The sequence below is a fragment of the Mustela lutreola genome, chromosome 15 (assembly GCF_030435805.1).
Source record: "Mustela lutreola isolate mMusLut2 chromosome 15, mMusLut2.pri, whole genome shotgun sequence".
NCBI classification, from domain to species: Eukaryota; Metazoa; Chordata; class Mammalia; order Carnivora; family Mustelidae; genus Mustela; species Mustela lutreola.
Genome location: NC_081304.1, coordinates 48,211,592 through 48,239,138, shown reverse-complemented (window position 1 = coordinate 48,239,138; position 27,547 = coordinate 48,211,592). Strand labels below are relative to the sequence as shown.

The window sequence follows — 27,547 nt, the reverse complement described above, 5'->3', positions numbered from 1 at the left end:
CTTTAACAAACTTTAACTCCAGTTCCGTTTCTGACCCCTGACCCTCTGTGACTCTGGAATTTTCTAGCTCTTGACCCCTGTCCCTTTTAGAACTCAGCTGCTCACTTGCCATCCCTGACCCCTGCCCCTGTCTGGGCCCAGCCCTGTCCTGCCACACCCCCATTCTGATCATTCTCTCCAGATTGAGAACCTTACCTGGTGGACCCTGGCTCAGGATGTACTCAAGGGAGCCAAAACAGGTGTGTGTGTGGCCCTAGGCTCTGACCCTGACCCCCACCCCAAAGAGTCCGGGAGGTGGGGGGCACTAGGTGTGGCCCTGGGACCTCCATCTGTCTCTCTCCTCTACCCCCCTCCTCCAGGCGATGGCCGAGTACCCCAGAAGCACGCCTTCTGGGCCCGCGTATGTGGCTTCAATGCCATCCTGCTCATCTGTGTAAATATCTTCTTCTACGCCTACTTTGCCTGATGCTCGCCCTGGGGGCAGGAAGCCCAAGCCCTTTGAGTTCTCAGGTCCCCCTCGCTTTTGCTAACAAGGACACCGAGGCCCGGAGAGGTGTGGTCTCCCCTCACGACTCCATGGCCGGTCAGCAACCAGGGACTGGCTGAGCCAGCAAAGCAGGAGTCCCAGAAAAGTAGGGGCGCAACAAACAGAAAACGTGATATTTCGAGAATCGCGCAAAGTAGTCCTAACGGCAATGAAAATTAGATCTGTGATGAATAGCCTGATACTCATTTTACTGTTTTTATTTTGAAAACATGGGCCTGGATCAGGAGCAGCTCAGGACTTGAAGGGCTGCTGGCCAGCCCGGGGCAGAGGATGAGCCTATGGGCCCCTCCCTGGGCTCTTGCCCCCATGCCCCCTGCTCCCTGCTGCCATGAGACCTACTTCTCCCTCCCTCCCCTCTCACTGCCCCTTCCACCACCTGGCATCCAAAGCGCTTTCTGAGTCCCCCTTACTCTTCCTGCTCCCAAAGGTGCCGAGGCACCAGGCAGGTGGCCCTCGCTCCTGTTGCTGGTTGCACGTTCTGTGTGGACATCCTGCCTTTCTATCCTGCCTTTCCTCAAGCCAGGGAACCACTCCAGATGTTGTGAGAACTCCCAGTCCAGCCACGGCCCTGACTTCCCACCTGTGGTTTCCCACCTGTGGCCTGTGGTTTCCCTAAGTTCCAGGGCCCCAGTCTGCAGAACTCTGACCCAGGCGAACAAGAGCCAGGGCAGGCGGGTCCTCCGAGGGTCCGTGCCCCAGGCCTGGCCCTCAGAGCTTGTCCGTCTTTTCGGGGCTGCGGGAGAGGAGCGGCTCCCTCCATATCCATCACTGCACACCTCCTGTGGGCCTGCAGCGCCTCTCCCAAGTGTCCATGGTGGGGCAGGGGTGTGGGACACTCAAGTGGAGCCCCAAGTTTCATGGGGCTGCTGAGAAGTCAGTCTCCACCTGTTGTCCTTCCATCAGTCCAGATTAACAGGTGTGCAGCCCCTGTCCTATCCCTCCTCACTAAGCCAGCTTCCCAGTAGCCAGCACCCCTCAAGGGCCATTTTGGGGGCAGGCAGACCCAGCAGATGGTCAGCCCAAGATGAACCCATCCAGCATATGCATGGTTCCTTGGGCAGAGCCCCCAAATTCCTGCAACATAGGAGTCCTCAGGTCTCCCTGAGTTTGAGGCCATTGATGGTGGGAGGTTGGGGGGCTTATGCGCCCCTGTCCTAGGGCACCCTGCAGCTGGTGGCCAATGGGAAGACGCCAGCGGGAAGCCCTGGGAGCTCACCTTGCCTGGTGGGCACCAAATATCACAGTGGCTCTTGGGCCCCAGGGCCCGTCCCAGTTTGTACAAAGCAGCAGGTGCCCAGGCCCGGCAGGCCCACGTTCTGGTCCAAGACCCTCGGCTGAGCCCTGTGGGACCCAGGGACAGGGCGTCCACGTCTTCTCTCCAGAGCTCAGTGTCTGGTGGATGGATGGACTGCAGGCTCTGCCCCCGTCCCCAGGCCGCACCCCGGTCACAGCTGCACCGGCTGGACGTAGCTCCGAGGGAAGAACCCAATGCGTCCGCATAACCGGCCCCGCCACCAGTGGGGGTCAAGGTGCTCCAGGACCTCGATGATGTCCCCACGGTGGAAGCTGAGCTGTGAGGAGTCCTGGGCCGAGAAGTCAAACTGGGCCTGGGCAAAGCAGGCCTGGGGGGCCTGTGTGGGGAAGAGGTGGTTAGTGGGGAATTTTCAGGAGGCCCCAACAAGAGAAGTGATTGGCTTCAGGTGGGGGAGGGCAGAATTGAACTTGAATTCGCTTCTTGCTCCGGATCCAGATAGATGGCCCCCCAACACCATGAGCCCCCAGCTGCCTGTCCCTGAATGTCTGCAGCGCAGAGACTGTGTCTGCACGGAGCCCCAGGACTGTCTGGTCCCAGGAGCTGTTGCGCTTCACCGGGCTTTGGGAGAGCATGTCGCCCACAACTGCTCCCAGCTCTCAGGCCTGGGTTCCTGCCCTATCTACACCCCAAGGAGACCTGGGATAAGACTCTGCCCTTTTAGGACTCAGTATCCCCAAATTGCAAATAGCAGTGGGACAAAGCTCTCTGCAGGCACGTCGGCCTGGCGCCGTGACGATTACACCCAGTGTCCCTGCCCTGCCTGTCCCACCAGGATCTCTGTCCTGAGCCTGTGGAATCTTATCCAGGATGGATGATAGGATCAGCAGACGGGCTCTAATGAGCGGTTCTCTGCCCAGGAAGGAGGAGGCGGTAGCATGGGTCCTAGGGGACTGAGCTAGTTCTGGAGTGATCCCACAGGGTGGGTGACCCCAGAGCCTAGGCTGGAGGAAAGCAGTGGGCGTGGGGAGCCCTCAGGCAGAGCTGCCTCCCCGCCACCCTACCCCCCTACCCACCCCTGGCCAGCTCTGTCTGACTCTGTCACGTTCTCCAGAGGCAGATCTGGCCCAGGCAGTGGAGGGGAGAGGATGGAGATCTGGGCCAGAGGCCTAGCAGGGGAACAGTTTGCTAAGACTGCGAGCTCACAGCTAAACCAGCCCCCATGGGCAGGCTGAGGAGGCCAAACATGCTGGGGGCACAGAAAAGGCATTAATGGGGGATCTCCCAAGGCATGCTTTGACTCTCCTGGCACATGAGATCCTCATTACCTTGGACAGTGGGGAAACTGAGGCCCAGTGGAGGACTGAACTGACTCTGAGGTCACACGTGCTGGGGGTCTAGGAACAGGCAGGACTAAAGCCTCTCTGGGGCAGCCCTGCATACCCTCCCCAGGATTTGCACTCTGGATCCCTCTGCAGAGCCCAAGCTCCTGTGGGCAGTCCTAGGGTCCTGACCTTTAGCCCCAGGCCTTGCCGACACCCCCCTCCCGAAGAAAACAGCACTTGTCGGGGCTAATAACCCCGTTGGCTGCTGTCATCATTCTAATCACACCCTGAGCCCAGCCAGCACATCGCCCATGAACTCTCCTCACACTGCCCCCACCCCACCCAAGGCCGGCTCCTGGGGGCGCAGAAACTGGGACGGAGTCAAACCCACAGGTGGTCCTGGGTGAGCCTCAGTTTCTTCACTCGTACAATGGCGACGATGAGGCCCCCAGCGGACTCAGGAGGGTCGGCAAGGTAACAGGACCCTCGTGCATTCAGAAGGCCTCCTGTGACCACGCACGGCGCCGGGAGCTGAACACAAGCCAGACACGGGGTGCCCCCTGCAATATCCACTCTGCTCCTTCCCTTTCTTTCCCTCTGCGTTTTCACCCTTGCTTGTCCTCCCGCGGCACCCCCAGGATAGGACTTCAGAGCCTGGGCTGGCCCCCTCCTCTCAGAACGCAGGGCTGCGGGGGAAGGAAGGGAGGCCACGCCCACGCCCCCCCCCCCCGGGTCCCAGCAGGTGTCTCCGCCCCTGCGGAGCCGCCCGCCTACCTTGAGCGGGGTCTCCTCGTCCCGCAGGAAGACCTGGCGCTGCTTGGCGATGGTGGTGGTGCGGTAGAAATCCACCAGCTCATTCAGGGAGTTGAACTTCTCTTCCCACAGGAAGTACTTCCCAGAGGCCTCGCGTAGCACCTTGAAATGCTGCACCTGGTCGCCATAGCTGGGGGAGAGGAGCTGCCTGAGCTGGGTCCCTGGGGGGGGGGGGGGGAGCTGTCCCTGCCCGCACAGCACCCCCCACCCCCACCCCACCCCCACTCCACCTCCCACCCCCCACTCCCCCGCCCCGGGCCTCCCTCCTCACCCTCACTGGGAAGCTGGCCGCTCTGGCTCCCGGTGACACCTGCGGTTGGGAGAAGGGGCAGGGCCCGGGCCCGCTGACCTGACCCGGTGACTCGCCTCGGCGGTGCGATGTGGAATTACGGGTGTGGGCTCTGGAACAGGCCCCTTGGCCGCTGTGCGACCTTGGGCAAATCACTGAACTTCTCTAAACCTCAGCTTATTCATAATGGTAGTGACTCCCTTCCAGATAAGTGTTCAGAAAATGCTGCTTATGGTTGATTAAATGGGTTCCTCTAAGAAGGAGGCGGCCAGACAGTTCCTCCTCTCCCCTAGCAGTGACATTCTCCCCCATCCCTCTCCTGGGCCTCACAGTCCCCCCTGAGGAATGAGTCCTAAGGCCATCCTGACTCAGACAAAGCCTGCCCTTGTATTGGGTGCTTCATGTCTCTTCCTACCCCATACCTCAAGAACCATCTATGGCTCCCCATTGCTCTCTGGATAAAATCTTAACACCTCGGACTCAAGATCTGGCTCGGCTACTGTGCCCAGCCTCGTTTCCTTCATACATTTCATACACTCTCTTCCCACATGCCTCATGTCCTAGGCCAGGACAGGCCATGACAGATTGGGACCGGGGGTGGTGCTGGCATGGGTTCTGACAAAGGGCAACACAAACCACTATGATTTCCCTCACTGCTGCAGAAGTGGCGGGGGCCCACCACATAGCCCAGGAGGTGCAAATCAGGGCCTTTGTACAGTGGGGAAACTGACATTCAGAGTGCAAACCATGACCTTCCCAGGGTCACATGGCAGCAAAGCCAGAGCTGGGGCCTCATGTCAAGTGTCATTCTAGCACACTCCCCTATTCTCACCATATAACAATAGGAATAATAATTATTCCAATTGTGGTATTGATAATGTGCCAGACCTGTCATCCCAAGTCCAGGACTACTCCCTGGGCTGTGGTCCCCAGGAGCCCTTCCCTCTCTTGGCCTCTGTGCCTGGTCAAATCACAACCATCCTTCCTGTCTCTGGTCAGCTCACCTGGGCCTCAGTGTCCTCACCTGCCCAAGGAGGGGGTGAGGGGGAGACTGCGGGCAGCTGTAGGGAGAACACAGTAGACCCTCAGTTCCCCAGCAGGAAGAAGCTTTAGGAAGGTTTAGGGAGCCCAGGAAGCCTGGGGCCAGTGAGCGTGGCCATGCATGTGTGCTGGGGACACAGGCAGGCCACTGGGCATGCGCTGGCCCCTTGGCCACCTGAGCCACAGTCTGTGCTCTCATTTTGTGAAAGACTAAGTGAGAACCAAACAGTGGTGTGAAGACTTGATAGTAAAAAGGCAAAAGCACTTCCTGGGTTCTAAATTTAAATCTTGTTGTATAAGCCAGGGTTTGCCCGCAGCCTGGGTTCATATGTTAAGGGGTCCAAACCACATAGAACCCCTCTCTCTCCACTCAAACATATCTCTTTTACAGGGCTTTGCATACATGATTCTCTCTAAATTCTTCTCCAGTTAAACTCCTACTCATACTTCAAAGCCCAGGTAAAATGGCCCAACTCAGAGGCAGAGGTCTTCTTGGGTTCCTCAGACCCTCATACAGCCTTCTCCTTCCAACCCACTTCTCTTAATGTCTTGCATGGAAAAGATAGGGAGGCAGGACTAGGCCCTGATGGTCTAGCCTAGTTGGGAAAGGCTGGACTTGGGGAACGCAGAGTCATGGCCCGAGGATTTAAGTGCTCATCAGGGTGGTTAGTTCCTGAAAACCCTCTCCTGTTTGCTCTGAGCTGTGGTCCAGCCCTCCAGGGGTCCTGAAAGAGACCTGACCCTCTAAGACATGTCCAGATCTCAGGGCAGTGTTGCTCCAAAGGGAGCCAGTTCCCCCGCCCCAGGAGACTCTGGGACCAAGTGGAGACAAGATCCCAAATCTGAGACAAAGCCACTCATGTGCTGTCAGCAAGCATTGTTCCCAGGTGACTAAGCTGCTGCCGCTGTGAACCAGGGGACATGCAGGTCTCTGTTCCTGGGACGGAACTAAGGCAGGCAGGCGGAGGGTGCTTCCTGCCCTGTCTGGCCTGCCACAGCCTCCTAGAGGCCACTCACTTTCCTTGAGGCACCTATGAGCCCAATGGCTCCCAGGTGCCCTGTCCCAGCAAGATCGGGGCGGCCCCAGCCCCTAGACTTTGGTGGGGGTGCACAGGGAGGAGTGTCTCTCAACCAAAGGCTGTGCAAGTGAGAAGCCAGGAAACCAGGGACCCCAAGGACTCCGCGTCTCGGCCACCCAGTGCAGAGGCAGAAGGCTCTGACTCCAGGTGGTCCCCAGGGAGGAGCCTGGGGCATGGGCAGCCCCTCCCCTTCAGGTAAAGGGGCAGAGAAATGCCTGGTAGGTTTGTGAAGGAGATCTCAACTCCCAAGTGAGCACCTGGAAAGTGAGCCAGAATGAAGCATTCCCTGCTCTCACAGGAGGATCAGCGAGTAGAGAACCGGAGATGAGGCAGGGAAGGAGCAAGGGATCCAGGACTTCTAGAACCTTCCAATCTGAGAATTGGAGAATTCTCAAATTGGAGAAGCTTGCATTGTCCAGGCCCCTTGCCTGTGTATGGTACATATCAGTGCTCTAAACGGCAGGTCTTGTCCCTTCTCCCATCTGGTCCCAGCATCCTGTCCTACAGTGTGGAGAGCGGGGCCCAGAGAGGAGAGAGGCCTGCCCACAGCCAGGATCGGCCATGCTGGTGATGCTGCTCTGCGTGGAAACTGGGCGGGGCCCCTTCTGATCAGTGACCGCACCTGTCTGAGGCCAAGCAGGGCCATCTCCATGGACGACCCTAAGGACTCAGAATCTGAGGCAGCCACCCACCTCCAGCCAGCTGATCTGTGGCCTCATGGGGCCCCTGCTTGTGACTTTTCCAGGAGCACTGTTCCTTCGCTCTGCCTGGTGTTGGCCTTAGCCATCCTTCAAGGCAGGTGGTCTGAGATCCTCTGCAGGCTCTCCAGACCTCAAACCCTCACCCCCAGGCCCTGGGCAGCTACAAGGCACAGAGGGGGACCCATATCTGTGTCCAGATGACGCTTGACACCCTGCTGGATGAGCCCTCCTGAACTGGAGAAGGAAAGGGCAGCCAGGATAGGGGTCGAAGCCTGGGTGAGGCCAGGAGAGGAAAGCTAGTCCCTGACAGTGAGCCAGTGCCTGGGAGGTTCATGTGTGTGTCCTGGCCTGTGTGCCCCATGTGTCTGTCTGAGTGTGTGTGTGTGTGTTGGGGGGTCCGCTCTCTGCTCTGCCACAATGACAACACCTGTGGGTCCCTTTCTTCACAGCCATGGGTGTGTTTGTCTCTGTGTGTGACCCCCGCAGCCACCTCCCAGGGGCAGAGGGGATGAGCCTGGCCTCTGTGCTGTCCCTCAAGGACCAAGTGAGGCCCGATGCTAGCAGCAGCCTGTCCTGCCCAGCAGGTTTTTCTGGCCTGGTGGCAACGGCCACGGCAGCTAAGGGGACTGACAGCACAGAGAGGATAAAGAAGGCTGGGGTAAGGTCAGGAGGCCCGGGACTGCCCCAGCTAGGGCCTATGGTAGGCCCTCCTGGGCGGAGGCCTGTGTGCTAACTATCCACGAGATGATCTCCATGAGGCATGAGCCTTCTAACCTCTGCTTTCCCAACTGTGACAAGGGCTGGAGTGGGGGGAAGGGATTCTTAGGAGTGCAGCAGGTGTGAAATAAGATCACAGTGAACTTGGCAGGGATCCATGGATCGTCAGGACTCAGGAAAGGAGGATAGAAGGTAGAAGGGGTCTGCCCAGGCACAGAAGGTCAATGGGCACTTGCTCTGTTCTTCCTTGCTGTGTGACCTTGGGTAAATTACTGCACCTCTCTGAGCTATAGCTTCCTGCCACCCAGGCTTCTGGGGATGGCTTCCTCTCCCTCTCAGCATCTGCCTGACTAATGGAGCGCCCTCCACCTTCTGCCACTTCCTCTGTCCTGCTTCATTTCCCCAAGAGCCTTTATCATCTCCCAAGATTTCCTATAATCTGCGAATTGTTTCTTGTCTGTCACCCCAGTGGAAACGAGTGCCTAAAGGACAGAGAGCTTGGTCCTATTTTGTTCACGGCTGCATCTGCAGCACCTTGGACAAGGTCTGGTGCGCCGTAGGTACTCCGTGGCCAGAGCGAACACATGTGCATTGACTTCAGGGCACCTCCGGCCTGAAAGGCACTGGGGAACCAGCCGCCATTCACAGCAGAAGAGCCTGGATGGGAGCATGGGGCAAAAGTCACACAGCCCAGGCACTGTGCCCCAGCCTTGGTCCCTGGTCTGCTGGCTGTGCGCTCAGATGTGCCCCTGCAGCTGGAGGGGAAAGAGCCCTCTGTAATCATGTAAAGGGCAGCCAGCGTGGCCACTATCCTCCATGAGGCAGGCCGAGGCCCATAAACCCCACCTCTGACAGCCTTATGGGGCTTGGCATGAGCATGCGGGAGATGCCACGTGTCGTGGGGTCAGAGTCCCCAAAAGCCAAGTCAGCAAGGGCAGAAATCTTCTCACACATGAATCTGCACAGCTGTCACTTTACTGGATGGCCACTGGGTCCCCGGACTTTGTGATACTTGGGGTTACTGCCTCCACATTGTGGATGAAAACATTACTGCCAAAAGAAAGCCAGGATCTGCCTTGCAGCAAGTTCTGAGTAAAGTCAGGATGAGAGCCGGGTCCCCTGCCACTCTGGATTTGTGGGACAGGGGGCTGGGAGGCACCGTGTGGCCCTTACAGGAAAATATAATGATAACTACTATCACTTGGCATTTTCGGAGCACTTACCATGTTCTAGGCGGCATACTAAGCACTTGACATGGATGTCCATTTTATAGATGAAGTAACAGGCTCAGAAGGTAATTTGCCGAGGGTTAGGAGGTAGGAGGTATCAGAGCTGAGATTCTTGCTCAAAAGCCCACACTCATAGCCATATACGCCCTCTGAGTCTGTTTCCTACTCTAATCCCGGCCCAGTGATCTTCCAAGGACCACTGAAACACCCCCGTGAGAGACAATGGACCAAGAACGGGAGCCGGACCTAGGTACAGCCCTGGCTCGACTGGGACGAAACCCACGGTGGAGGCCGCCACCTGGTGGCGCTGTGCACAAACTACAGCTAGCAGAGGCCCGGAAGCTCTTGCCGGTTCTGACCTTGGCTGGGGGGCTTGGCCAGGCTGGATACTTTGGGGGAGGCACCAAGGGGCGTGAACCAGCATTTCTCTGAAGGACACGCCCAGACCTACTCGCCCAGACCTCTTCCCAGGACATTGGTGCTGGCTCCCCTGCTCACCAACGCTCACTGAATCCTATGAAGGCCTGTCTCCCCTCCTGGTCAAACTTGTGCTATCCAAACCCACCCCCCACTGTCCCAACTCCGGACCTTTGCCCATGTTGGTCTCTGTGTCTGCATTCCGTCTCCAATCTTTGTGCACCAAACTCCTACTAGGCTTCAGGGCCCAGCTCAGATGTCGCCTCCTTCGCCAGGTGTCGGTGTCCCCTGTCACTGAATTCCCCTTATTTATTCATTCATCGTGGAGACCCCTAGACCACGCCGTGTCTACTCTTCCACCACACTTGGTTTGACTCCTTTCCCTGTTCTGCTGTGTGTGTGTGTGTGCGCGCGCGCGCGACAGTAGGTTGAGATGTTTGGGTCAGAAGCTGTGCTTGTGCACGGGCGGGGCTGCATTTACCGAGAAGCGCCAGAAGAGGGCAGTGCACAGGGTCTTAATGCTGGAAGTTCAGGCAGAGGATCTGTTAGCAGAGGAGGGAGGGGGATGGGGGGGCTGTTGGGGGCTGGTTGGAAGGCCCACCACCTCCCCTCAGCTAGGGCTGCAGAAGCTATCCCAGTGACTCCCCTGTGCCCCTGCTTTGCTGGGTGATCTTGGACTTTGGATTCCTGGAAGCACCCAGAGCTGGCCCAGCCCACCTGGTGGGCTCCATTCCCAGACAACCAGGCCCTTGGACAGCCAGCACATGGAAAATTGCCATTTCCTGCTTTTGCAGGAACCCAAGAGGGAAGTGGGGGCTTGGCTGTGGAGGTGGGAAGGTGACAGGGAGAAGGGAGTGGGGAAGGGAGTTACTCCAGGTGTCCACAACCATGGGCAGGGGTGGGGTCAGGCCTAAGAACTCACAGCATCTCCCACACACGTGCACACTGACGTTGCTCCCAATTTTAAGATGGGAAAATACAGGCTAAAGTAGGGCCAGAGCCATTCCCATCCCCTAGGGTAACCAGCCTATTCGCCGAGGTGGGTGTTGGGGGAGGGAAGAGAAAAGAGCCCATAGCTGTCTGCAGAGTTTGGAGGGCATCAGGTAAGTGCTGTGGACTCTCATGACGTTGGATCATTTTTACAACACCCCCCCCCCCCGCGCCCACCAGCAGCTTTCCTGACCACAGCAGTCTTCTCCACATGGGTGCCCCAGGCCCAGACGGGGAGCTCACCACCACACGGCGCTCCGGTATGCAGATCGCGCTCCACCATCAGAAATAGAAAGGGACCAGCGTACATCGCACCATTCACAGAGCTCACGCTAGGGTCCAGAAGAGCCTGGAAGGCTCATCACCCACCTCCTCACTGCCATTAACCATCAAAGGGTCCTGTGTTCATTTATCCTTTGGACAATCAAGTCATTGGCTGCGGACCAACTCCATCCTAGAAAAGGGATTCTTAGCGGCCACACCATCAAGCTCCAGAGTCGAGCACCTGTGCCTCCTTCCAGCTGCAAGCCTGCCACCCCAAGACCGCTGTCCGTGACAGTAAGTGCCTCCTCTGTGCAGGCTCTGTGCCCAGTGCCCACAGAGACCCTAACTGTTGGTATGAACGTCGGCCCTGACATCACAGATCCATGGCACTCCCTGATCTGGCTACTTTTCATGCCTTCAGCCCCCACCAGAGTCTGAGATACCATCACCTCCTGCCTGGCTCCTCACTGGCCAACCATCCCTCCTCTTCACAGCAGCCAGAGGGATCTGCTGAGAAATGGAAGCCAGTCACATCTACCCCTGCTCCAGACCGTCCGTGGATCCCTATTGCTCGGAGGGAAAACTCCACCTTCTTGTCAGGATCCCCCACCTCTCTCCACCCAGCTTCTCTGCTCTGGCACCTCCTGTGGATGCCAACACACCCCCAGTGCATCCTGCCCCAGAGCCTTTAATTTGCTGTTCTGACTGCCCAGAAGTCTCTCCTTCCATATCCTCATTCCCGGAGACCTGGGCAGCCTCTGCTTCCAGGTTCAGATCTTTGTTCAAAGGCCATCTCCTCAGAGCAACCGTCTCTGACCACCTTGACTCCTGCTGCATGCCTTGTTCCCTGTCTGTCTCCCCCACTAGGGCAGAAATTCATAAGGGCAATTGTCACTGCATTTCCCCAGCCTCTAAAATAGGTTGGCCCATGATATGAAGCTTAGTAAATAATCCGTGAATTTCTGCCTCTATACCCTACTATTCCAGAACAGGAAAGACAGAGACCAGAACCCTTCCCTTCTGACTCCCATTCCTGTTTTCCAATTTCCAGCCTGGGTTCCTCCATTCCCTCCATTTCCCTAAAGGCCTTTAGGTTTGGGTTCCACACTGCCCAGAGGCTGCCACATCATGCCCGAGGGGCTGCCTGTCACAAAGCCACACCCTTCCAGCACGGCCACCCCGCTTCAACACCAGGCACTATTCTCTTCACTCTACATCTATTGACTCAAAAATATATACATTGACTCAAATATTCCTTGTCATGACTCATTTCACATCAGAGGAAACAGGCCCAGAGAGGTTAAGTGACTGGCCCAAGGTCACACAGCCAGTAAGTGGCAGAACGAGAATACAGACCCAAGCAGCCTGGATGCCTAGTCCATCATCTTATTTACGGCACCACGTAGCGGGACCCTGTCCCTGACTGCAGCACATCCTGGACCCCTGTCCTGAGGGCCTGGTGCTCTCCTGCCCTCAGTTGCTCCTGTCACCTCAAACCCTGGCCTCCTTCTTCCTCCCCTCAGGATGAGTACTCGATGGCTCCTCACTGTTCATAGAATACCAGCCAGACCCTTCACGCTGGCACCTGAGACCTAGCAGTGGACCCAAGACTGCTTCCCCCGTCCCCCCTCCCCGGGGTGCATGTTATTCCCCGACCTGCTTCCAAGTTCCAGCTGCCCCTCCTCCAAGGACGCCACTCCCTCCAACACCGTCTGGGAGCCCATGTCCTGTGCTTCCATGCTCAGCTCCAATGCCACCTCCCTGCCCACCCTCCTCTGCACTCCCCGAGGGGTCAGAACTCACTTCACAGAGACTGAGAACTCCCCCGGGGAGCTCTCACTCTCCCGGATCAGAAAGGCTCCCAGGTGGTTCCGCTTCATCAGAATCTCTTCGGCCAGCTGCCGGGAAATCCTGCCCGAGTACCACCTGCAGAGAGAGGGGGCAGGTGAGGGCAGTGGGAAGGCCAGGCTGCCCGCTTCTCCATGTGCCAGGCAACCTACAGGGCTGATCTTCACAGCAGTGCTGAGACACGAGAGGTATGACTGCACCCATTTCACAGATGAGGAAGCCGAGGCAAAGAGATGCAAAGTGACAAGGCCCAAGGCTACATGCTGCAGCAGGCAGGACCTGGGACCCAATCCCAGCATTTTGGTCCCAAGCCCAAGCCTTTCCCACCATGCCAGGCAAACATTCCCTTAGGAAAAGAGAGAAATCAAACTTTAGTGAACCTCCATCCAGCCAACCCTAGCTGAGCTCTTCTGTTTTAGATGATAGATTCTTAAAAGTGGAAAAACAAACAAACAAACAAACATAAAAATGGATGACAAAAGCAATAGCAGCTTTGGTCTGATGAGGAAGGATCTCACCCTGCACCCATTTCACGGCTGCACAAACGGAGGCCACCTGGATTTTTTTTCTCCCTGGTACAAGTCCCTTTTCTGGATGACCACACAGAACTGGGAATGCAGAAGCGCCTGGCAAATGCTTAGAGACTTGTAAGACCCCACACTGTCCCCCCCCCACCCTAGTGACAGTCCTGCCCATCTTGCTGTGTAGCCCAGGCAACCCCCCAGCTTCTGTGGATCTTGCCGCCCCTCACAGAGTCCAGGTGGTCTCTGACTGGACCCTTTATTGTGCAGATGGGGAAACTGAGGCCCAGAGCAGTCAGTGTCACATGGGGGCACCATGGCCAAGCAGGGGCGGGGTCTAGAGACTCTGTTCCTTGTAAGGCTTCCTTTCCCTCTTTCAGCAAATGTTTCCTGCGTCTGAGCTTGGCACCGGGGGCGGATGTGAGGTGGGACTTTTTTCCTGTTGTCTCAGGATGTTGCTGAGCCCTTGAAGCCCAGGACAGGGGCGACAGGTGCAGGGAGCAACCCGTGGTGTCTTGCCCTGTCTCCACTCCCCACCATGTCGCCTGCCAAATGAGGATGCTGGGATTCTGTCCTGGGGCTTTTTTCTGGCAACTAACAAAGGCCTGTGCTCAGGGTGGGCTGAGCCCCCAGAACACTGTCAAGTGATGACAGAGTGGGGAGGGGTGGAGGGGCGCAGGTGGGTAAACATTCAGCTCCCCTGTCTCCGATGGAACATTCTGAGGAGACTGCGCTCTCTCCCCCCCATCCCCGGTGCCTGTCGCAGCCAGCAGCAGCCATCCTGTTAACACACCCCTAATGGCGGCTCCTTCCCGGGTCACTTCCCACTCCAAAATGAAGTCCTTGTCCTCGCACTGTGTCTCAAGCCCTGGTTCTGGGGAGCTGACACCCAGACGTGGGGACCCCGGAGCCTGTTTCATGATGGATTTCCTGGGAGGGGAGGCGGTAAAAGACAGTTGCTGAGTGTGGGGGTTCAAGGCCACCATCTGGAAAGCTCAGCCCAGGTCCCTGGAGTTCGGGAGGCTGGGATGGAGGCTTCTAGGACAGAGGCTGAGCTGGGGGCTGGGGGAAGGGAGCTCCTCCACCCGGGAGCCCCCAGCAGGACACAGGAACAGGGGCCCAGTGGGGCCCCAAGTGGGCGTTTCCTGAGGGCCTGGGTGTCTCCAAAGAACCCACAAAACCCCACAGGAGGCATCAGTGTGTGGGCGCCCGTCACCCTCAAAGGCTTCTGCAACCACACCCTCTGAGGCGGCCAGCCCTGCCCCCATTGGAACAAGGCAGGGCTGGTCCTCAGGTGGCTTGAAGGACAGACAGCAGGAGCAACACATCCAGAAGCCCCCTGAACCTCAGCTCTCTCTGCCATGCCAGTGCCAACTCTTCTTAGGGCCACCTCGTATCTTCCCCCATTTCCCTGATGTGGAAACTGAGGCCCGGAGAAGGGCAGGGATTCCCCGAAAGGTTGCCCAGCCGGTCCCTAGCCTCAGGCCCTCTCCCAGAGCTACCCCCTCCCCATGTCTGGGGGGCACAACCTGGGGGGGGCAGTGGCGACCCACAGCACAGGGCTGCAAATCCCATGCAGACTCTTGCCGTCTGTGTGTGCCTGCAAGAACCGTTCAACCTCTCTGTGCCTGTCTCCTTGTCCATGAGATGGTGATGGTGGCACCCAGCTTGCAGGGCCCCTGGGAGACTGGGGACCCTCATGAACTAGCTCACACCCCTTCTCCCGCAGCACACCCTCAGGCCGTCCCTGGCAAACTTCTACTCTAACACCCAGGCCCAGCGAACCATGCCCTTCTTCTGGGAAGCCCTCCTTACTGCCCACTGGTGCACGGTTGGTTGGGTGTCTCTGGGGCACCTGGTCCCCTGGCCAGGCAGGGGAGACAGTGAATCCTTAGGGAAGGAGCGGGGCTGATGTAGGCCAAGTAAGGCCTTCTGGGACCCCAGCTCTCCCCTGCCCCACCCCACACCCTGGGGCCTGACGGGCTGAATCAGATGCTAAGCTGGCATTCTCCCCAGCTATTTCGGGGCCTCGGGCAGGTGCTGAGGTTAGCGGACAAGGCACCAGGTCTGGCCTCTGATGGGTTGGTCGGGGGCCTGAGCTCTGTCCCTGCTCCGTCTCAGACACCAGTGACCAGAACTGATCCCAGGGACCCCCAGGAGATCGGACACCGGGGCCCTCCATGGCTTCCTATGGGTGGAGTCTCGTCTCAACCCCCAGCAGCTCCCATGTCCTGGCCTTGTGCTGACATCTGCTCAAGGCTTCCCAGCAGCTTTGGGACTTCTGGGCTTCCGGCCTTGGCCGGGACACTTCCTGTCCCTGGAAATATCAAGTCTTCCTGACCCCACCCCACCCCCAGCCTGCAGGGGGCCACTCTGTCTGTGGTTGCTCCCCGGGGCGCCTGGCATCTCTCCATGCCCCTCCGCTAGAGCCTTCCCTTTATTGACAAAAAGGCTGTAAAAGGCCAAAGGGGCAGACCCCTGACCCTGTCACTCGGTGTAGCGGGCCGCTGCAGGGCCTGGATCTGGGAGCTGCAGCCCAGCACACCGACTAGGGGCGGTGGCTTCTGTGTAAGAGGCCCGGGATGCCTGGAGCCCAGACAGGGGTATAGCGGGGACCTGGGTGGGATGGGGCTTCCCCAGCACAGGAAGCTGGAGGCGGGGGCAGCTTTGGAAATAACTCGAAGACAGATGAAGAGGAAACACCCCCCGGGCCTGCCCAGGCACTGCACCTCTTGTACACTGCGGGCCCCCCCCAATCCTGCCCCCCCCTGCATACATCTCGTGGTCTCTGGCCTATCCTCTTGAGCCGTGTGGCCGAGTCATGGTCCTCCACATCCAACTGACACCCTCCCCAGCTCAGCCATCTCTGCACTCCCCACCGTCCCAGGCCTGCCATTTGAGGCCCTCCTGGTGGTCTCACTGCCATGGGTTTGCCCTCATCGTCCTCCCAGTCCCCTCTCCCAGGAATGCCTTTCTCCTTTTCTACCTAGCTAACTCCTACGCACCCTTCAAAACCTCATTCGGTGCTATCTTTTCTGAGAACCCTTCCCCAGTGACCTCAGGGTTGACTATGTTCCTGTCTTGGACTTTCTTTATGTCCCATCTCTCCCCCGGGTTGGGGCTGTTCCAACTCCAGCTGCTTCTCCTGTGTCTCCAGCATCACCCAGGAGACCCCCGCCCCTGGGGCCGTGGCTAGTGTTTGATGAATGATCGAGTGGGAGACTAACCCCATCAGCATCTCAAGAAGATCTAGTTGGTTTTTCCATAGGTTCTTGGCCACTGGGGCCTGTTTTGGGACTGGGCTATGCCCCAGCCATTCCCAGAGCAGCAGGCTGGGATGCCACCTACTATGAGCCTGATGGGGGCTTCCCTATGCCCCACACATGACTTTCACTCTGCCTCAGTCCCAGGGCATTGGTCTGCTCGGCTAGTGTTCAGCTCCCCTCCAATCCCCAAAGGCAGGACCTACAGGATCTGCTTCCCACCCTTGCCCTACCCCCTGTCACCCCTCCCTTGTCCCCCTCATTCATCCTCACACAGGCTGAGCTAGCCTCCTAGAGAGAGCTCTAGAATCCTCTGCAGTTTGAAGCCTTGGCCCTCCTTGTGTTACAGATAGGGAAACTGAGGCCTAGAGTGACCACACGACAGCCAGTGGCCCAGCCAGCCCAGAGCTGGGGGCCCCGTCCGTCCAGTACCCTCCTGGATGTTCCCCGGTGTCACAGGTTGTGGCTTGGACCGGCCCTGACTCTGCCACCTTCTGGTACTCCCATCTCTGTCCCCTGCTCCTGCTCAGGGTAGAGACAGGGGACCTCAGGCAGATGAGTGGAAGTGAGGTGAGGAATCCCCGTGCCTAAGGGGTGCACCAGGACTGAGCTTTTCAGGCAGCTCAGCTCAGCCTGGGCCAGGCCAGGTGGGGACACTGGTTGCAGGGGTTGGGGTAGGGGAGCCCCTAGGATAGATATATAGCCACTCACGGGTGAGGCTTGACACGGATGTAGTTCTTGGGAATAAAGCCCTCAGCGCCTCGGAGCTCAGCCTTGTACCAGTTCTGGTCGTCTTCCATGTTCAGAATCTGTGGGCAGTAGAGACAAGGTCACTCGGGTAGCTGCCATGGGCTGAGGCCCTGTTGTTCAGGGACAGGTAGGGGGTCCCAGGACCCATTTCACAGAGGAGGGCTGGGAACCTGCCCAGGCCCACAAGGGCTGAGTCTGATGTCACAGGCATGTCCCCAGGAGGGTCACAGACTCCCCAGGCTGGACAGTTGGGGACCCAGAATGTGGGTCAGTGGGTTGAACTTTGGGGGGACTGGAGCTGGACTCTCAGGATCTGTCCCCCCAGAGCCCTGGCAGACCATGCAGTCTTGGGAAGCAGGCACCCCGGGGTGCTGCAATTCCTGAGCTGTCCCCTGAGCATGGGGACTCCACAGCATCTGTATGCCACGTACTGAGCCGTGGGGTGGAGGTCTGAGGTCCCCCGGGAGGTCGGGGAGTCCCAGCCCCAGCTCGGCTCCTCCTGATGGTTCACCAGGGGTCACTTGCCTTTAAACCCCTATAATCTGAGTTCATGGGCGTCATTTCGGGAAAGTGGGGATTCAGGCACCAGTGAGCAGACGAGGGAGGCCTCTGGGCTATGATGAGGCTGCGGCCCAGCCTGTTCAAGTCACATGGGCCCCTGGTCCATGGTGTGAGGCCTCTGCAGACCCACAGGTGGGCCGAGAGGAACTGAAACAGCTGAGTGGGGGTGAGTGTCGCCGTGGCTGAGCAACCAAGCAGCCACAGGGAGGAATGGGCTGGGCCTGGGGAGTGGGTACAGCATGAACCCTGGGGCGCCTTCCTCCTTCCCCTGGGCCAGCCTCCCACATGGGACAGCTCGTCACCAAAGGCTGCAGATAAGGCTCGTGATGCCCAGAGGAGGCAGAGCCTGTACAGCAAGCCAGCAGCCTGGGGTCTGGGAATTTTAATCCCACTCCACTCCCCACTTGTGTCCAGACCCAAGGCCAGGGGAGCATCTCTCCTGTCGGTCTTGGAGCAGGTGCCAACATTGGTGCAATCCTAGTGGGTATTTGTTGAGGGAAAGAGAAAAAATCAGATATACAACAGCATCCCAAGGAGAGGGCATTTGGAGGAGCAAAGGCCCAGGGGCAGGCTGACGCAAAGCCATCAACTTAGTTTGATTTTGCTGGGAAGAGCTGAGAGTTGCTGCCTTGGGCCCAGGCCTTGCAGACAAGCACCCCCTTATCTGTCTGCCAGGCCCCGTTGAGCTCCTTCCTTCCTGACTCTGCAGCCTGGGCAAGGTCAACAGCCCCGAGGGGGTGGACGGAAACAGGTGGCTTACTCAGGACAACTTTTGCTGAAAACAAAACAAAACAATTCTCCGACTTAATAGGACGCTTAAAACCTGTCAGCTGGCTTCCATGGACATGAGTTCAAGGATGATGCCTGGGAGCCTGGGGCTGCCCTACTCTGTTGCCTTCTGACTCTCTCCACAGTCCTGCCCTCTGTTTCTTCATCTATGAAATGGGCACATTTATGGCCTATGCTGAATGCAGCAGTGTCGAACTACAAAGTCCCCCGTGGCCGTGTGAATGTCCTATCTCAAATAGAATCTTTGTTTTGTTTTATTTTGTTTTGTTTTCCTGCCATCCCGATCTGGGGACCCAGAAATGTTCTCATTGGTCACATGAACGGAATTCTTTTTTTTTTTTAAGATGATATTAATTTGACAGAGAGACAGAGAGAAAGAGAGAACAAGTGGAGGGAGTAGCAGCAAGAGGGAGAGGGAAAAGCAGACCTCCTGTGGAGCAAAGCCCGAGGTGAGGCTCGATCCCAGAACTCTGGGATTATGACCTGAGCCGGAGAGACGCTTAACCAACTCAGCCACCCAGGCGCCACAGGAGCTGAATTCTTAATGGTCACATGGTTCAAAGGTTATAAAACCCCCTGAGACATGAGAATCTGCACAAAGGAAAGGGACCAGCTCCTCCCCGGGTGAAATCCACAGCTTGGGCTGCCCCCAAGCCTTTTTTCCCACCGTGCCCTCCACCTGGGAGGCCGTCCTACCCCTGGCCAAGGCATTCACTTCTCAGCTATGACCTGAGCACCTACGGTGTGTCAGACACCATACAAAGTACTAGGGAGACAGCAGGGAACAAGGAGCTTCCACAGTGGTGGGCAGAGGAAGACAATAAAGAAGGAAGGAAACCAGTTCACAGGTAATTCAATGTAGTGGTTAAGTGCTCTGAAATTGATTGAGGGCTGGGCATTGTCAACAGTGGGTAGATGGGGTGGTCGAGAGAGTCCTCTCTGAGGAGCTGATGTGTGAACTGAGGCCCAAGTTATAAGACAGAACGGGATGTGAGAAGATATGGTGAACAGTATCCAAGGCCGAGGCAACAATCAGTGCAAAGGTCCTGAGGTGGGAGCTGTTCTCAGAACAGAGAGGAGGCCAGTGTGCCTGGAGTAGAGGCGGGAGGGCAGCACTGTAAGGTGAAGTAAGGAAGGCGGGCACGGTCAGAGGATGTAGGTCTTGTAGGCCCCAGGAATCAGGTGAGAGAGATCTTACTTCAAAAGCCAAGAAAGGCCATGGAGGGGCATCAGGAGAGGCTCGGGCTCTGAGTCATGGCTGTGGTGGAGGGATGGGGACTGCTGGGAGTGGGGGCGGTGGGGAGCTTCTGCACTGGCCTAGCTGGGAGCTGGGGAGACCCCGAGGCGGGGGGGAAGGCGGGTGGGGGTGTGGAGAAGTGGTGTCAGGGTCGGGAGAGGTGTCAGCAGAGTTGCTGGCGGGACTCAACGACGGCTGTGCACAAGACAGGTAGGGAGCAGCCAGGACAAGTCCAGGGCTTGGCATCTACAATGGTGGCCATTAACCACTGTGGGAAGGGCTCCCGGGGAGCAGGTTAGGGGGCTCAGGGTCGACTGCCCTGGGTCAGAGGTGCCATTGACCTTCCCTCTGGAGATGCCAAGGAGGCTGTGGGCTCCCTCGGTCTGGGTCTTGGAGGCCAGGTCATTCACCCAGGGATGGGGGTGAGCCACTAGCTACGTCCCTCCTCCAGCTGGGAGCAATGGGGTACTTTGTCCCCAGAGGTGCCTGCTCTGACAAGGAGGACGTTTTGTTCCAGAGCCATATGTCCATTGGGGGCCATCTGTCCAGAGTGGATGCCCCTGCCACCTACACTTCCTCCAACATCAGAGCTCGGATTTATTGATCCACCGGGGCTCCCTTGGGCGGGGATCCACCTGAGGGCCCTGCTGTGACAGGGGGCCAGCAGACCCACACGCTGAAGCCTGGCCAGGGAGAAGAGGGGACACAACGTGACAACCCAGTCACGTTTTTACTGTTATACAGAGAGAGGGTTTCACAGGAGTGGGGCGGCTGAAGCATCTCGGGGACAAAATTTAAGGCGGCATCAAGAAACTCAGCCATGAAGATAAAGAATATTTTAAGACAAGATGTTAAAAAAAATCAGATTAGGAGCACCTGAGTGGCTCAGTGGGTGAAGCCTCTGCCCTCAGCTCAGGTCATGATCTCAGGGTACTGGGATCAAGGCCCACATCTGGCTCTCTGCTCAGCGGGGAGCCTGCTTCCCCCTCTCTCTGCCTGCCTCTCTGTTGTCAAATAAATAAATAAAATCTTTTAAAAAAATCAAATCAATGCAAAAACTGATTATGTTCATGAGCTAACAATAATCTATCAAGATCAATCCATTAACAAAACAATGGTAGGTAGGGTGCTCATCGTGTAAGCTGTTACCCACTGAGACGGATGGGTCCAAATCCCCTTGTGCTGTATCTCTTTAATTTTTCTTCAAATCTAAAACTGTTCTGAAAATTAAAGTCTGTTTAAAAGTTAATGCAAGGGGCGCCTGCGTGGCTCAGTGGGTTAAGCCTCTGCCTTTGGCTCAGATCATGATCCTGGGGTCCTGGGATCGAGCCCTGCAACAGGCTCGCTGCTCAGCAAGGAGCCTGCTTCTCCCTCTCCTCCCCACTCGTGTCCTCTCTCTCTGTCCAATAAGTAAAATCTTAAAAAGAAAAGAAAAGAAAAGAAAAGAAAGTGGTAATATAATAGCTCATGGCTCATGTCCCCAAACCAAACACTGCTAGCTTTTCAGGTCATTTTTTTCTAGAAAGATCTTTTTTTTTGGGGGGGGGGGTGCAAATCCAGTGCACGATGGGCAGTTTTCCTTCCACAAAATTCATCACTCCACAAAATGAATACCTATTGATTATCTGTGTAGAGTTGACCCTCCATGTGGATATGTTTGCATTCTGCTTTTTGCCATCGCATCATGAGATTTTTTTACGCCATTAAGCGCCCTCCCCAAATAGCATTTTCAGGGCTGTACGATATTTGATACCATCCCTAGGTGGGCAGTCTAGGTTGATTTCACACTGCAAACTAGCACCAAATTCCCCACCCCTCGCCTGCTTCATTCTTCCCCATGCACTGTCTCTGTCAGACAAATTCTGTATGTTATTAATCTGGTTTGTGGCCCTCATCTGCCACCAGAATCTCAGCTTCCTGAGTGGTAACTGTGCCCATTTTCTCCTTGCCGAGTCGCCACTACCTAGCAGAAGACCGCGGACACACTGAGTCCTCTCTGAGTTCCCCGTGAGAGAACACACATACATCTCTGACCATATCTCAGTTTCCCAGAGGCAGAATTTCTGGGTTATAGGATATGGAGAGTCTCACGGCTTTTTATATGTTCCCCAAGTTCCCTGCAGAATGACTGTGTCACTTTACCTGTCCACCACTCCCCTGTAAAAGTGCACATTTTCCGACACCCTCAATAACCTGGGAGATTCTTTTTAAAATAAAATTTTGCTGATCTGGCAAATGGAAAACAATTACTTGCTTTGGTTTCATGGTTTTTGTTATTGGTAAAATTGGACACTTACTTGCTTACATTGCTTCTTTGGCAATTTCCCCATTCATAGCTTTGCCCACTGTTCTAGTACACTGTTTGTGATTTTCCTATTGATTTATAAGAGCTCTTTACATATTAAGGACATTAATATTTTGTCATGACTTTTTTTCTTAGTTTAGCCATCTTCATTTCTTACCTAGTAGACTGCAAGAGTCCCTCTCTGCTTCCATTCCTGTCAATCTGTTATCTTTTGGAAATGTAAATTTGATCACATTTTTTCCTCCAGTAAAAACTTTCAGTGAGTACACCTCAAATTTGAAATGAAATACAAATCTTTCACAGGCCCTGATGCCTGCCTGCCTCCCAACATCATCCTTACCCTCTTGTTCTCACTCACTGCTCTTCAGCCACAGACCTTTCAACTCTTCAAACACACTAATATGGTCCTACCACAGGGCCTTTGCACCAGCTGTTTTCCACCCCGCACCTGGTGCTCTCTTCCCCCGGCTCTTTGCATGGCTGATTCCTGCTCAGCCTTCAGGGCTGGGCTAAGGTGTTCTCTCTCTTTTTAAAGTAAGCTCTATGCCCAGTGTAGGGTTCGAATTCATGACCCCAAGATCAAGAGTCTTATGCTCCTGACTGAAAGACTGTCCTAACCACCCCATCTGAACCTCCCACTCACCTTCACTCTCATCCCATCTCCCTGTGTTGATTTCTTCAGTCCATTCATCACCGCCCTACATCACTCACTCTCTGGAATGTCAGCTCCCAGAGGGCAGAGACTTTACTTGGTTCCTTGTTATAGCCCCTGCACTTAAAACAACGCCTGGCACAGGGTACGTGCTCAACAGCTTGACAAATGTTTGTGGAGGGAAGGAAGAAAAAGGCAGGTCTTAGGGTTCCTGGGTGGCTCAGTGGGTTAAGCCTCTGCCTTTGGCTTGGGTCATGATCTCAGGGTTCTGGGATTGAGCCCCGCACCGGGCTCTCTGCTCAGCGGGGAGCCTGCTTCCTCCTCTCTTTTTGCCTGCCTTTCTGCTTACTTGTGATCTCTGTCAAGTAAATAAATAAAATCTTAAAAAAAAAAAAAAAAAGGCAGGTCTTCCCACGGCCTGGCATTCCTCCAATATTCTTTGAGCCTGAAGAGTCCTCTCCCCAACCCTCCCTGGTCTCTGCGGACACAAGATGCAAATCCCACTTCGCGGGATGCTCCCATTTCAGCTAACACATTAATGATTCCGCCATTCCTTCTCTCCTGCAACATTCTCCACGTTTGTTTGTTTTATTTAAGATTTTATTTATTTATTTGTCAGAGAAAGAGATTGAGGGGAAGGGGCAGGCAGAGAGGGGGAAGCAGTCATCCTGCTGAGCAAGAAGCCCAATGCAGGGCTTGATCCCAGAACCCTGGGATCATTACCTGAACCAAAGGCAGACGTTCAACCAACTGAGACACCCAGGCATCCCCATTCCCCATGTTTTATTAGGAGCCTACTGTGGGCCAGGCCCTGCTTTACGTCCTGGTGTTCCGGTGTGCTCCTGGCCTCGTGAACTCACTCTTTCCTTAGCGAGCACCTCTGTTAGAAGCAAACGCGCTGGGAGTTGCCTAATGCTTTACCAAAAGCTAGTGGGAAACATGACTCATCTTGGGGTGGGGGTCATGGGTGCAGGAATCTGGGAGGGAAGTGGAAATGTCATATTCTTTACACAGTTGCCTTGGGGGATCCCTACTGATCCCCCCCCCCACTGACCAGTCACTCTGAGCCCCAGCTGGAGCTAGCCCCCTCCCCCGTTCCTATTTCTTCATTGTCCCACTTCCCACCGAGCCTCAAATCTGAGTCTGAAAACTGCTCTCAAAGTAGTCAGTGAGGTCTTTGAACTAGACCCAGCTCTCACAGGATGTCTCCTGTCCTGACCAGGTAGTGCTGGTGTTAAGCCTACCCATGTTCCCCGAAGGCCACGTGTCCCCAGGGCCCCCAACCAGCCACTCACGTGGACATAGGTGCTGGCATCCTGGCAGAGAGAGGAAGGGGATTCCATAAGTGGACATGGCTCCCCCTGTGGAGCATCACGTTCCCAAACCCGTACCCAGGCTGTTCAGTCTCACGGGGACAGAACAAAGGTTCCAGAATCAATTGGTGGTATGACTTTCTTTGCCCTTTCCTTCACGCTGTTGGGAAGCTCCTTCTCTACCTTTTTACCTTCCCTCCCAACCCCCAGAGTGTGTACACTTCATCCTGAAAGCTTTTCTATCCCTCCCTCCCTCCCTCTTTGCAACTGTCTTTTGAAACTCTTCCCAGGAAAACCGGGAGGCCTGGGGTTGAACAGACTCCTGCCAGGCACCATGCTAATGTCTCCTTGAATCCTCACAACACACCCCCGCCTGTGAAGGACGGGTCATAGTTATCTCCCCATTTCCGAGATGGGGCCACTGAGGCTCAGCCGGAGGAGGTAGCTTGTCCAGAATCACACAGCCAGTACCTGGAGAAGTTGGACTCTGTCTGGGGTGTCCGGGGTAGGGGGGTGTCCTGGGCCTCTGATTCTTAACACCCGCCCAGCTCAGCCCAGCCCAGCCCCCCTACCTTGAGCGTGTCCCCTTTGTTGAAGGCAAGCTCATCACTTTCCGTGGCCTGGAAACTGTACAGGGCCACGGACTCCATCCCGCTGTCCCCAGGCCCCAGCAGCTGGGCTCCAAGCTGGGTCAGCTCTTCCTGCTTCCTCTGCAGTCGAGGACCCGAGGACCCGTCTTCCTTTGTTTTGAGAGTGTGCTGGGCTTTTGAAGCTGCCCCTGAGGGAGGGGAAACAGGAAGCTGACATGTCACGGAGCACGGCGAGCCTGTGAGCGGCTGGGCCTCTACCTTGGACCCCCAAAGGCCAGGTATGACTCTTGGGGATTCCCCGGGGAGCCCTGGGAGTGGGTCCCCTCTTCCACCCATGTCACAGATGAGATACGGAGGTTTCCAGAGAACAAGAGCTTTCCTGGCAGCTCAGGCAATATGTCTCATGGGCCCAGCCACCCCCACCGGCTTGCCCGCCACGTTTTCTGAACTCCGATGCCTCTCAGGACTCCCCAGGGCCTGCCTCCCCAACCCCAGCTCCTTGCCTGACATTCAAGGCTCTTCCAAGCCACTACCCCCACCCACCAGACTCCTCTCCAGATCCATCCTTTGTTATCCCCTTGCCCTGTGAACAAACACTGGGCTCCACCCTGCTCTTTCATGCCCCTTCCCTCTGCACATATGTGACCTTCCCCTTTCTCTTCCCAGGAGACTCTTATGCATCCCTCAAAGCCCAATTCAAAAGGTGCCTCTTCCAGTTTAAACACTGGACGTCCTCTGTCCAATTGAGATCCTAAGGTCAAAAAGAACTGCCAATAAATCTTGACCTCTCGTTAGTAGGTTTGTCACAGGATGTGGTATCAGTGTAACAATTCTGCAACAACTGTGTATTACGGGAAAGAGCATCAGTGGATAAATGCGGTGGCATTGCTCCAAACCCTGGTTCTTTCTGGGAAAGAAAGGAGACACAAACCGGGAAAGGCAAAGCAAGGAAGAGCCCCGTGGCGTTGGATGGGAACTGGATGGCTCAATGTGAAAGCATGCTGTTTTCGGTTTGTTTTTGGTTTTTTTTCTGTAAAGGAGTTTTTCCTCCTTTGTTTATATCAATGTGGTTACATTTGGCCTTCCTGTTTTCGTCAATGGGTTCGAATCCATTACTACGATGATTGATGTGGGATGCTCAAACCGTCCCGGATTTGGCCCATGGGACCCTTTTCAAGCTGCCTCCTTGTCCTTCTGCCAAGTGCCCATCATTCTCTGGGCACTTCCTTTGACCAGTATGTTCCAGGCCCGTTGAAGCCTTTTCCTGCGTCAGCCTAGAATCAGCTGCTTTGGAGAGGATCCTAACACCAGGATCGAGCTGGTGTTAGCTGAGAGTATTAATGCTTCTAGACACACGAGAGAGAAACACAGAGCTAGGGGGTAGAAACACACACGGACACATGCACACACATACATACACACACACATACACATACACACTCATGTATAAATATACTCCTGTATGAACTCATTACATACATCGATATGAAAGAGCTCATTCTAGATGAGTCTCAAGAAATATATTTACTTGTGGACAGAGTATGTCCATATTTCTACGTTCAGGTCTCTGTGTGTCTGTCTAGTTCCAGATAATAGATTAAAAACCATGAACTCAAACAGATATGAATCAGTGAGCGCGGGGGAGCGTCGAAGCCTGTCCTTTGCCCTCCACAGCTTTGTGGAAGGCTGGAAATTTTCTATGTAGAAAGTGGATAGGCTCTATGTGAACTATGTGAGCAAACTATATTTAGCTCAAAATAAAAGGTTTATGTAAAAACAAGCAAACAAAAAACAAACAAGGGGCACCTGGGTGGCTCAGTCGTTAAGGGTCCTCCTTCGGCTCAGATTGCGGGGCCTGGGATTGAGCCCCGCATGGGGATCCCTGATCGGCGGGAAGCCTGCTTCTCCCTCTCCCACTCCCCCTGCTTGTGTTCCCTCTCTCACCGTGTCTCTCGCTGTCAAATAAATAAATAAAATCTTTAAAAACGAAACAAAACAAAACAAACAGAAGTCATGGGGCAAAAAGAGGAACACGGCAGAAGCCGTGACCTACCCCGGAGCCCCTAGGGCTTGGCCAGCTCCCCACAGCCCTTTGCCAGTCTCCCCTCCAGGCCCCTCCCCGTCTTCCGCTCAGACCCCAGCGTGACAGGATGTTACAAGGCTCTTTCCGGCTCAGTTTCAGCTGAGGTTTCAAAGCCTCAGAATGGGGCAGCCAGGGGTTGGGGGGCACCCCCTCCCCAAGCTTGAGATGCCTAGAGGCAGGCGTAGGCAGCATTCTTCTTAGGAAGCCAAGCATGCGTCCCCTGGGGTTTGGGGGGCCAGCCGGCTGGCTTATTTGGTATTTTTCAAAGTCTTTATTCTGTGCCAAGTCACACACACAAAAAGGTGAGTGGCTCTCCAAAGGGCCACGGAGAGTATGTGGCCGGGCTGAGGGCGGGGAGTCAAGCCTGGGCAGAGACCTGAGCCAGGCCGGGCCATGACCCCAGTGCTGCCCATGATCTTGGCCTGGAGCCTGAGCAGCACACAGTGAGCAAAGAGAGCCAGGCTGGGGGTGAGGCACAGATTCAGGAGTTCAAATGGACCCAGTTCCCAGAGACCACACAGGACCCCCAAATGGGACTTGACTGAGAGGACCCTTGGGGACATCGGGCACCCCAGCTGACGGTAGCTAGTGGGGCCTAGAGTGAGGGGGGCATCAGATCCGGCACCTGGGACAGCATCAAGCCCCTCGTGGGAATTATAGCTGGGGTCCCCAGGGGGGAATCCCCCAAAAGCCACCCACCGGAGGAGAAAAATCAGCACCGGTCACTAGCCATGCCCGGCCACAGCAGAACCAGCCACATGTGACTCTCTGTCCTAAGAGAGGCCCTAATTCCCTGTGGCCGGCTGATTCGTGGAACCAGGACATCCAGGGCCTTATCCCTGGATGCTGTGAAGGTTCCCTCGTCTGGCAAAGTGACCTCGCAGATGTGGCTAAGGTAAGGACCTTGAGATGGGGAGAGGACCCTGGATTGTCCAGGGGGCGCCTTCAGTGTGACCTCGAGTGTCTTCTGA

The 27,547-nt window shown here is 55.9% G+C and overlaps 2 protein-coding genes and 1 long non-coding RNA gene across 6 annotated transcripts in view; 2 read left to right on the top strand and 1 right to left on the bottom strand.

The window, feature by feature from the left end:
- SLC5A10 (solute carrier family 5 member 10) overlaps window positions 1–726 on the top strand; it is a 58,895-nt gene extending 58,169 nt beyond the window's left edge. For both annotated transcript variants that reach the window (XM_059147184.1, XM_059147185.1), the window contains 2 exons: window positions 182–239; window positions 360–726. In XM_059147184.1, the coding sequence (XP_059003167.1) occupies window positions 182–239; window positions 360–466 (165 nt within the window). In that variant the 3' untranslated portion in view covers window positions 467–726. The remainder of the gene's footprint in view (window positions 1–181; window positions 240–359) is intronic.
- On the bottom strand, window positions 715–26,547 carry GRAP (GRB2 related adaptor protein). Of its 3 annotated transcripts, XM_059147187.1 has the most exons (6): window positions 26,300–26,547; window positions 24,476–24,681; window positions 17,008–17,105; window positions 12,468–12,590; window positions 3,899–4,067; window positions 715–2,178 (listed from the first exon to the last, which is right to left on the bottom strand). In XM_059147187.1, exons 2-6 carry the CDS (start codon window positions 24,551–24,553, stop codon window positions 1,993–1,995), a joined length of 654 nt encoding a protein of 217 aa, XP_059003170.1. In that variant the 5' UTR covers window positions 24,554–24,681; window positions 26,300–26,547; the 3' UTR covers window positions 715–1,992. The 3 variants fall into 3 exon arrangements, with proteins under 3 accessions (XP_059003170.1, XP_059003169.1, XP_059003172.1); XM_059147186.1 differs by lacking the exon at window positions 26,300–26,547 and having other exon boundaries at window positions 24,476–25,166; XM_059147189.1 differs by lacking the exons at window positions 715–2,178; window positions 3,899–4,067; window positions 26,300–26,547 and adding an exon at window positions 9,859–9,952 and having other exon boundaries at window positions 24,476–25,166.
- LOC131815513 (uncharacterized) lies at window positions 24,694–27,217 on the top strand. The gene is made up of 2 exons (XR_009347764.1): window positions 24,694–24,771; window positions 25,160–27,217. It is a non-coding gene; the product is annotated as an uncharacterized LOC131815513 (long non-coding RNA).
- Window positions 27,218–27,547: the final 330 nt, after the last annotated feature.

Excerpts from the sequence above, each read along its gene's own strand:
- GRAP (XM_059147186.1), bottom strand. The coding sequence starts at position 24,829 with ATGGGTGGAAGAGGGGACCCACTCCCAGGGCTCCCCGGGGAATCCCCA. Across the intron at positions 17,106-24,475 it reads ACAAAGGGGACACGCTCAAG|ATTCTGAACATGGAAGACGA; the intron begins GTAGGGGGGCTG and ends TACTGCCCACAG. Across the intron at positions 4,068-12,467 it reads GAGTTCTCAGTCTCTGTGAA|CTATGGCGACCAGGTGCAGC; the intron begins GTGAGTTCTGAC and ends CCTCTCCCCCAG.